We start from the raw sequence: 11,071 nt of genomic DNA on the forward strand, positions 1-11,071 counted from the left end.
CCACAGACCCATAATAACAACACTAAACTTCAAGATTGATCAAGAACAGCAAATCAAAAGGACATGGAACTTCAGAAAAGCCGACTGGACAAAATTTACCCAAATCTTGGAGAGCCTCTTTCAAGATGAACCTGTCTCTGGAAACCTTGACAGAAAATTACAAATCCTTACTTCACACATCAATAAAGCTGCCAAAGCAAATACCAAGAGGCAAACGGAAAAATACCTGGAAAGATCACAATATTGATTCGATGATTACAGAAAGAGACAATATCAACAAAAAATTCAGAATTAATAAAACGGATGAATACAGAAAGAAATTAATGGATATAACACACAAAATAGAGCAGGAAATTTGGAAGTGCAAGCAAGAGAAATGGGTAGAGCTTTGCAGTAACCTGGACCCAAGAAAAGACAGCCAACACTGGAACATTATTAGAATTCTAGATAACAATATCAAAGAAGAGAACCAACAGAACAAATTTCATCATAAATGCTGGGAAAAAAAGCTATTACAGATCAAGAAATTGCAAACACCTGGCAAAAACCTATTCAAACAACTCCAAACTTCAGTATAACAGAGAGGACAAGTACCCTCAATAAATGCACAAGTAAAATACTAAAACAAGCAAGAACATACCAATCCAGTTAAATCTTCTCCGAAGAATTTACACTAAGTGAACTAAATTCATCAATTGCGAAAACTGGACCTAATAAATCTCCTGTAATGATCTTATATTTGGTCATATGGTCAAACACCTTGGCCAAAACGCCAAAGAACAACTTCTGGATATTCTTAATACTTCTTGGCGAACAGACAAACTCTCAAAAGAATGGAAAACATCAGTTATTGTATTCATCCTGAAACCTGGCAAAAATGCTACAGAATGTCAAACTATAGACCTATCGCATTAATTAGCATACTCTGTAAAATTACTGAAAGAATCATACACTCCAGGCTCATGCACTGGCTGACAAAAAAATAAGAAAATTAACTACTACCAAACTGCCTATAGAGCCCATCATTTGACAACAAATCAATTATTCTATTTCTGCCAAACAATAATAGACTCATTTCAGGAAAAAAACCAACAAAAAAGACAACTCCCATATTCCTTGATATGACTGCTGCTTTCGATCGTGTTTGGATCAAAAAATTAATACAAACAGTACATTATATCAGAATTAGAGGAAATGCTTTAATCTGGATCACTGATTTTATGAGAGGAAGAAAGATCAAGGTTAGAATCAATGCAGCAATATCTAGAGTGGAGAACTTAGGCTGGTGTTCCTCAGGGCTCAGTACTCAGTCCCTTAATTTTCCTTTTATATGTCAATAACATTCATCCCTACCTTACAGAAGACACAAAAGTAGCTTGTTATGCAGATGATATATCTACATTTGGCACACTAGTGCTAAAATCAGAGAATCAGAAGAGATTCTAAACAAATCCATGAAAGGATTAGAAAAATGGTCAGATGAACTTAAACTCAAAATCAACCCAGATAAAACAAAACTAAGCACCTATAGTACAGACAGGAAAAATAGACATTCCTACAATTCCAAAGTCATGATCAACAACAAGCTAATTGAAAAAGTCACAAATCCAAAATACCTTGGTATTACGCTTGACCAGCAATTACATTTTGCACAACACATCTCTAACACTTCTAACAGAGCTCTCAAGAAATTAATATACTGAAAAGGCTTTGTGGAAAATAAATTGGGATGCAAAGCCAAATATCCTCAAAACTACTTATACTATACGAATAAGGCCAATAATGGAATATGCAGCACCTATCTGGTCACCTTCGTCTTCATCGGTAAAGGAAAAATTAGACAAAGTACAAGCAAAAGCATCCAAGATTATCATTGGTGCAGTCTCATCCACTACCAACATCAGAGCCCAACAGGAATGTGGCTTGACCTGCTGGAGGACAGACAAAAATTTGCCACCATAAAATTCATTAATAATATCAGAAGCTACCAAAGCGATCATATCTCCCTAAAAACTTATGCACATTGGAATCAAAAATGCAGAGTTCACAGGATCATCAACTTTACAATATGACACTTCTTCTTCAACCTTTTGGTTCTGTCCACTGCTGGACGAAGGTCTCCCCTATGATTTTCCAGACCACTCGGTTTTCTGCCTCTCCCATCCATCTCACTCCTGCAATTTGTTCCAGTTCATCCCTCCACCTTCTTCTTGGTCTTCCTCTTTGTCTTGCTCCATCCATTGGTCTCCACTCTGTTGTTTTTCTAGTCCATCACCTGTCACTGTATCTGGCAATATAGCCAGCCCATCTCCACTTAGCCTGTTTAATGTATTTTACAATATCCATTACAAATGTTTGAGATCTTATCCAGGTAGTTGTCTTTCTATCTCTTAATGTTATTTTTAGCATACTTCTCTCCATGCGATGTGTTGTTCTCAGCTTTTTGTTTAGGGCTTCTGTTAAAGTCCATGTTTCTCCTCTGTATGTTAGGACAGGAAGTATGCACTGGTCGAAAGCTTTCCTTTTTAGACTCATAGGAATGTCACTTCTGAATATGTCTCTCATTTTCCCATAACCCATCCATCCAAGGTGAATTCTTCGTTCAATCTCTTTTCTTTGGCAATTCTCAAAGGATAACAATTTGGCCCAAATATACATATGAAGTAACTTTCTATTTCATGGTTTTCAACTTTGACAGTTCTATGGTTTATGTATTTATTCATCATTATTTTTTGTTTTTTTTCTGTTTATTTTTAATCCAATTACTTTGGAGGCTTCATTTAGCTGATTTAGCCTTTCTTCTAGAACTTCAAGATTATCTGCTATTAGGACAATATCATCTGCAAATTTCAGATGATGCAACCTTTCCCCATTTATGTTTTTTCCTTTTGTTTCCCAATCAAGGCTTCTAAAGACGTCCTCTAATGCAGCTGTAAATAATTTGGGAGATATGGTGTCACCTTGCCGGATGCCTATTTGTATTGGGAACTTTTCACTGTTGAAAAGTTCCCAATACAAAAGTTGCATTATTATAAATATGTTTTAGTGTTTCAATATATGGTTTCTTGTTTTTAGCAAAACAAGTGTTCTCTGCCAGGTTGGTAGCAAAACGACCCAGAGGAAGACCAAGATATAGGTGGATTGATAGGGTACAAAGTGCTTTAGACGATAGAAATATAAGATCTGATAATGTTGGAGTCTTGACAAGTAACAGACTGATTTGGAGGAAAATTGTAGATAGGAAATTAATAATGATGTAATTTTTTTCATGTAGTACTATCATATCCTGTACACCCCTTGAGGGTACATGGCAGGAATTTGATGATGATGATGATGTTGATATATGGTTTCTCGGTTCTCAGGGTTTCAAGAGCTTTTAGTGTTGCAGATGTTTTGACTGAATCAAATGCTTTTTTGTAGTCTATGTGGCCAGACATAAGTGTTTATTGTATTCAATTGATTTTTCAATCAGCTGTCTTAATGTGTGAATATGGTCCAAAGTATTGTAATTCTTTCTAAATCCAGCTTGTTCACAGGATTGCATTCCCTCTAATTTAGATTTTATTCTATTATTTATAATTTTTGTGAAGATTATATATGGTGGGAAGTAGGCTTATAGGTCTGTAGTTTTTAATTTCTTCCTTATTGCCCTTTTTAAAAATTAATATTAGAAGTGAATTGTTCCAATTTTTTGGAATTTTTCTCTGTTTTAGGCATTTATTAAAGAGTTTAGTCAGCTGTTTGAAGACAGGACTTCCTCTCAGTTTTAAGAAGTCTGCCATAATAAAAAATAGTCTACCTATTTTCATTGTCTTTGTCTTTTTATTGCTGACCTTCATACCATATCTATTACAACAGTTATTCGATTTAGTCAGGGAATCTTGCAGACTTGTAGTGGATTTATTTAGAAGTATAACATCATCTGCATAAAGCAAAGAGCTGACATTAACATCTCCAATTCTGATATCATGTTTATTACCACTTTCCTTCACAATGTGATCCATATAGATAATGAATAACAGAGGAGATAATGTACATCCTTGTCTCACACCAGATTGAACATTAAACCATCTTCCTGTACTCAAGTCTAACTGCTGACTTACAACTCAAATAAAGACTAAGTATTGCTTGATATAATGCCCCATTGACACCATATAACTGTAGCGTTTTGAATAGCTTCTCTCTTGGCATCTTGTCGTATGCCTTTTCCAGATTGACTAAACTTAAATACAGATCTTTGTTGTATTCCCATGCTTTCTCAACTATTTGTCGTAAAGTGAAGATCCGATCCTGACAGTCTCTATTTGGCCTGAATCCAGCTTGTTCTTCACCAAGCTTTTCTTCCACAATTCTTCTCAACCGTTTCTCAAGTATACTGGCATAAATCTTGCCTGGAACACTCACTAGGGAAATACCTCTGTAATTCTCACATTCAGTTTTATTTCCCTTTTTATATATGGGTACTATTAGATCTCTACTCCAATCATCAGAATTTGTCCCTCTGTCCAGGCCTTCTGAACTATGCAGTGCAGCCACTGTAAGACTTTTATACCACCATACTTCAGCATTTCTGGTCGAATCATCTACTCCTGCTGCCTTTCCACATTTCAAGCCTTTGATGGCTTTTTCTACTTCAAGCATGAATATGTATTCCTGACTGTATGCCTGTTGCATGTTTTTTACCACTGTGCTATCATTGCTTGTTTCATTTAGCAATTTTTCGAAGTAATTACTCCATACTTCAAGGATATCTTTTTCTTCCGTTTTCATGTCACCTTTATCATCTCTAACTCCTTTTACAGCACTCTTTCCTCCATTCCTAAGCTTCTTCAACAACCTCCAGAATATTTTGCCACTTGATATTTATTTTCTATATTCTTGTCAAAGTCCTCCCATGACTTGTTTAGCTAGTTTTACACAGTGTTTAGCTTTCTTACATTTGCTTGTGTATTCTCTGAGAACACATGCTAACTTATTTCTCAGGAACTTTTGATATGCTTTATTCTTTTCCTTCACTGCCTCTTTAACTTCCTGTGTCCACCATGAAGTTCTGATTTTTCTATCCTTGCAGACAACCTTCCTACATGCCTCTCTGGCTGAATCAATCAGGGTTTTCTCAAGGGTTTGCCACTTGAATCTCCTAGATTTGGTTCTTGTTCTCAAACTCTTTCATTTTTTCTTCAATAATCTTTGTGTATTTTAGTCTGCAGTTCACATCTGAAAGCTGCTCAACTTTTATTTGCTTTAAAACTTTCTTACATGTCATTCTTTTCAATATGAAATTCAATTTTATTCTGCTCAAGACTAAATAATGATCGCTTCCAATTTCAAATATCTGTACACTCTAGTAGTGTCCAGCACCATGGAGAAAACATCACTATCAACAATAACATAGTCAATGAGACTTTTATTATTTCTTGCCTCTTCTCTCCATGTGAATTTGTGCACATTTTTATGTTGGAACATGGTGTTAGTAATAACCAGTCCATGTCCTTAGCAGAAATCCAACAGATATTTGCCATTATTATTAGCTTTGCTCTTTTCTCCAAATTTTCCCAAAATATTTTTGTATGTCTGACAATCACTTCCTTCTCTGCTATTTAGATCCTCAACAAGGACCGACTTTTCCTTTTTCATTGTGTCAGTTGGTTTTTCTAAAACCTCAAAAAATTCCTCCACTTCTACCTTCGTAAAGCCTTCTGTGGGACCATAGGCACAAATAAGTCTCATTGTCCAGTTCCCCATTCTCATATTTGCCCACATCACTCTACTTGAGACAGACTGCCATTCAAGAAGATTAGCTTCGTATTTTGTGTTGAATACTATGGCTACTCCTTCTTTTCCTTGATTGTCATTGGTTCTCCGCATTCCTTAAAAGGCTATGTGGAGGTCTCCTCTCAGTTATACAGCTTTGACCCTTAAGCACCCCTTTGAAAATATCAGTTTGTCCCTTATTACTGTTCAGTGCAGGGTGGCTGATATTGCAGAGGATCTTAAAGATAACCTGCAAAAATCGGCTAGTGAATTTGTCTATTATTCGCTTGCTATGGATGAAAGTACTGACGTGAAAGATACTGCATAGCTTTTAATATATGTAAGAGGCGTTAATAAGAATTTTGAGATGAAAGAGGAGCTTGCTGGTTTGTGTTCAATAAAAGGAAGAACTACAGGAAAGGTGATCACAGAAAATGTAAAGATGTGTGTAAGCGAAACACTATTCTTAAATTTCAAGAATTTAGTAGCAGTTTGCACTGATAGTGCCCTATCTATGTGTGGAAAAAATGTTGGTGCTGTAACATTTATTGAACAGTATGCAGGTTAAGCAATGACAAAATTTCACTGCCTAATTCATCAGCTGGTGTTATATGTTCAAAGGTTTTGCAGTTTGAACATGTGATTAAAGTAGTATTTTGCTCTGGTCAACTATATTCGAGCTCGGGGTTTGAAACACAGAATGTTTCAAGTATTTCTAGAAGAAAATGATGCCGAGTACGGGGATCTACCATACCACACTGATGTACGTTGGTTGAGCTGCAGTAAATTTTTGTCACGCTTTGTCGCTCTAAAAAATAAGTGATTGTGAGGATCCATTTTCTGTCGAAGAAGGTCGAACCTGTCGAACTCCGTTCTGAAAACTATCGGGTCAAGCATACGGAAAGTACTTTACAAGAGTTTTATTCTATTATGGATCAGGATAAATTTAAAAGTTTGTTGGATACTGCCTACCAGGTATTTTGTATGTTTGGGAGCACATATACTTGTGAACAAACATTTTCGGTCATGAACTTTAAACAAAACCAAACTTTGATAAAATAGTGGCAACAAAGAAATCCAGTGTGTCACCTTGTGACATTCAGTCAATGATATTTCACTGAGAATAAGTGTGATATTCTCAATGAAATTATTAGTAAACTTTGTGTTTATGTTTAAGTGGTTTTTATTGAGAAATTTTGCAGCTATATCTGTTTGTAAATAATTTTGATTATAATTTTAATTGTAACTCTCTAAAAAAGTTAAATATGCATATTAATCAGTATTTACTATAGACCTACTAACAAATTTACTTAAGTTTAGCTGCAGTGGGCTAGTCTAAGATTCTAGGTCCGAAGTGATCTGGCCCTTGGTCAGGTGGTCCAAGTTGGGTTTGGCCCTCAAAGACAATCTAGTTGTGCAGGCCTGCACTATCAGAACAATATCTTCACTAATTAATTTTAACCTAAAGTTGTTTAATGTTATATCCACTATTTGCAAAATTCAAAAAGATGTAATTCTCTTATATTTGAACATATATAAGAATATACAACAAACAATGAATCAAACTATAATGTCATCTGATAGTGTATACGAGGGTGGTCTGAAAAGTTCTCGGCCTAACAATGAAAAAACGAATTTATAATTTCAAAATTATTTATATTTTTTGACATAATCTCCTTAAGACTAATACATTTATTCCAGCGATGCTCCAACGCCATTATCCCATCCCTGTAGTGATTTTCAGTAAGATCTGCAAAATACCCCTCTACAGCTGCAATCGCCTCACCTCTTGATTCGAAGAAAAATGCTGACTAGTGAGGCAAGAGTTTTAGTTTTGGGAAGAGATAGAAGTCAGAGGGAGCCAAATCTGGGAAATAGGGTGGATGTTCCAACAGTTCATAGTGCAGATTCCTTAATTTTCCCTTTGCCAAAACACATTTGTGGGCAGGTGCATTGTCCTGATGAAACATGGTTTTTTCTTCTGCAAACCAGGTCTTTTCTCACAAATTTTTTTGTCTAGTCTGGTTAAAAGATTGGAATAATATTCCCCGGTTATCATTTTACCCTTTTCAAGATAATTAATAAACAAAATGCCTGTAGCATCTCAAAACACCAACCATGACCTTTCCTGCTGATGGAAGTGACTTTGTCTTATTTGGCACTGAACAATTGGCTTCTGTCCACTGTTTTGACTGCTGTTTGGATTCTGGTGTATAATGGTGAATCCAAGTCTCATCCATAGTAATAAATCGATGCAATTTTATTGAATAAAATGAATAAAAATTTAACACAGTGAATAAACTCAGTTCTATTCTTGTTAAAATGCTCCAAGCAGTGTTCAGATATTTTCATGCAAGTGCATTTTTGATCTGCTGTGAGCAAGTGCGGACCTATCTTGCGCAAAACTTTCTCATATGCAATTCTTCATGCAAAATATATCCTACATGTTCTTTTGAAATGCCTATAGTCTCAGCAATTTCATTTACTTTGATTCGCCAGTCATCCAATACCATATTGTGCGCTTCATCAATGATTTTTGCTGGTGATACACTTTTTGGACGTCTTTCACGTGGATCATCTTCAAGGCTAGTACAGTCACATTTAAAGTCGGCAGCCCATTTCTTAATTGTTGAAAACGAAGGAGAAAAGTGCCCATAAACTTTTATGAACTTCATATGAATTTCTCTTGGCATTAAACCTTCTTTTACAAAGAATTTTATAATCGCATGATACCCAATTTTATTCATTTCAAGGGATACAGACAACATTTTTGTTTCAGACAGCTGTATAAAACAAACTACTTGATAGAATGACTTGCAATTTCACATGGATGCTTATGACATATGTACCAACTTAGAAAAAAAAAAAAAATCTTGCCAGTAGTGTTGCAATCTATGGTCGAGACCAAGAACTTTTCAGACCACCCTCATACTTTGAGGTATAGGAATGATTGGAATAGCTTTGCTTCCCCCCAGGCTCTATAGATGGAAGTTATCATTTTTCTCTCTATAGAAAAGTGAAATCTTTCATCGCTTTCTATAAAAAGAAATCCATGGGCATTTTACTTATCTGAAACTTAACTGGTAATTTGCATTCTGTAATTCAAGAAATACTGGTATAATATTGATTTTTCAATTAGTAAGTCACTTAATAAGCATAAATATTTTTTCTTATGTTAGGTCTTGACAATGGCTCCTGGCCTTACTCAGCTTGAAATCATTCCCTTCAGAGTGGCAGCTTATGACAAATCAAAGAAGAAAATGCAGCTGTTTGATCCTAATAGGAAAGATGATTTCCAGTTTATTTCTGGAACCTATATGCGTGCTCTTGCTAGAAATGGAGAATATCCTCCTGATGGCTTCATGGCTCCTTCTGCCTGGAATGTTTTGGCTGTATATTATCGTTCGTTAATCAATAATTCAAAATAGGCTTCCACTGAAAACAGTATACTGTTCCAGTAATATGGTGCTAGGCAGTGGTTTTTTGTGGCCAGTATGTGATCACTGTCTGGATGTAAAAATGGGAAAATGCAGATTTCAATGTTCTTTCCCAAGAAATTGTGGACCAAAAAAAAAAAAAAAAAATTCATTTCCACTACTTTAGCATTTGCAATTTTAGAAGCAACGAGAAAGTTGCTAGTCTTTTAGTTGTGTGTTTATTAACCATGCAGATCAAAAGAACTTACGTATAAAATAAACAGAACAGGAATCAGCCAAGCTGATTTCTGAACTGGTTGCGATACAGCAAAATTTCTGCAATATTCCAAGAGGACTTGCAAATTAGTTGATAAATGGAGAACTTATTTCTCAAAGGAAGCATTTTTTCTATCAAGTGTTAAAACAGGAGTGTTATTTGAAGAAATGTTAAATTTCAGTATAACTGATGTTGTCCCATATTAGAATATTTTTATGGAAGTGTTTTTTCTTGAAGCTCTGGAGCAATTTGGTGTCCTTTTATTGTAAAGAATGAAGAAATTTTTGAATTAGACTGAAAGGAAAAAATTGAAACAGTTTTTACTTTGACTCAAAATGTTTGTTTTTATTGGTTTTTATAAGATTCATATATGTATATATTAAAAAAAAATTGGCAAGTTTATGCAAAATTATCATGGTTGTATAAGTGACATGTGCAATCATTACGCCAGAAGTTTGTAAGCTAGGACTTCAATAAATATGTAGCGTGGTTTGGAGTTGATTAATATTGTTAAACTGGCCTAAAATTTCATATCTTAAACTTTCCAGGAATTTAATTGCTGAAGAAAGTAGTGCCTGTTTTGTACCATGCAATCTTTTCAAATGTATAAAAGATAAATTAATATATTTTATACAAATTCTCCCTGCTCCCTTCCCACTTTCATAATGTATTTGTGTTTGTATAAAAGATTTATATTTCATCTGTTATAAATATTTTAAAAATAAAGGCAGGACCTATAAGAAATGTAAAGGTTTCCATTTTGTGAGTGATATTTTTTATCTGATTGCTTTTTTTTGTAAATCAAAATAATAGGCAGCATTTGATGCTCTCTGCATTGACAAATGTCTAATTTTAGATTGGTGTATAATCAGTGAAATAATTTTGTACAAAAATTTAAGCAGCCAATTTTGTTTACAATGAAATATTTTATTTAAAGTTATTTATGCACTTATTGAAACACATTTTTTTTGGTAGGGCATAGGGTTTTTTTTTGGGGGGGGGGGGTACTGTGATTGCTAAATACCACCAGACTGTATTTTTGAAGGGAGAAAAATTAAAAAAAAGATATTTCTACTAATGTATCCTATAATTATAACTTATGTCAAACTTCTTTCCTTGTTTAGTTACCACTAAAATAGCTGCTAATCACCCACTATGTTTGTCCTTTGTAAGGCTCAGAAAAATAAATGCCTCTGCTAACTTGAGATTGTGGTTTAAATTCTTTTGTGTTATTTCATTGAGAATCAGTTGTTCTGAGATCGTTGTTGTAATTGTAATGTTTATACAAATGAAATGAATTAATAATCTAAATCAACAGTTACTGCTAGCTTTTTAATAATTAGTAATTATTTCCTACCCCAGCGGCAGACCAGGCGACGGGTCGGTTGGGAGTAGTACTAACAAGAAGTCGCATCTAAAGTAACACGCGGACCCTGCATGGGAAGCAGGAATAACGCGTATAAGAAGAAGAAGAAGTAATTATTTCCTTCCACGAAATGACATAAGACAAATTTTCAACTAAGTATCAAGGATATTCGAAGTATAATTTAAAAAAATGAATAAATATACGAGCAAACATAAATGAAGATTCAAGTAGCTTTCTGCTTATGGGTCAGTATATTTG

The 11,071-nt window shown here is 34.7% G+C and overlaps 1 protein-coding gene across 3 annotated transcripts in view; it reads left to right on the top strand.

Moving 5' to 3' along the window:
- Positions 1–10,652, top strand: part of Papss (3'-phosphoadenosine 5'-phosphosulfate synthase) — a 152,524-nt gene extending 141,872 nt beyond the window's left edge. For all 3 annotated transcript variants that reach the window (XM_090404477.1, XM_090404478.1, XM_090404479.1), the window contains exon 12: positions 8,934–10,652. In XM_090404477.1, the coding sequence (XP_090260603.1) occupies positions 8,934–9,182 (249 nt within the window). In that variant the 3' untranslated portion in view covers positions 9,183–10,652. The remainder of the gene's footprint in view (positions 1–8,933) is intronic.
- Positions 10,653–11,071: the final 419 nt, after the last annotated feature.

The sequence above is a fragment of the Typopeltis vanoorti genome, chromosome 14, assembly GCF_054136105.1.
Source record: "Typopeltis vanoorti isolate ZY-2024b chromosome 14, IOZ_Tvanoo_1.0, whole genome shotgun sequence".
Taxonomy (NCBI): domain Eukaryota; kingdom Metazoa; phylum Arthropoda; class Arachnida; order Uropygi; family Thelyphonidae; genus Typopeltis; species Typopeltis vanoorti.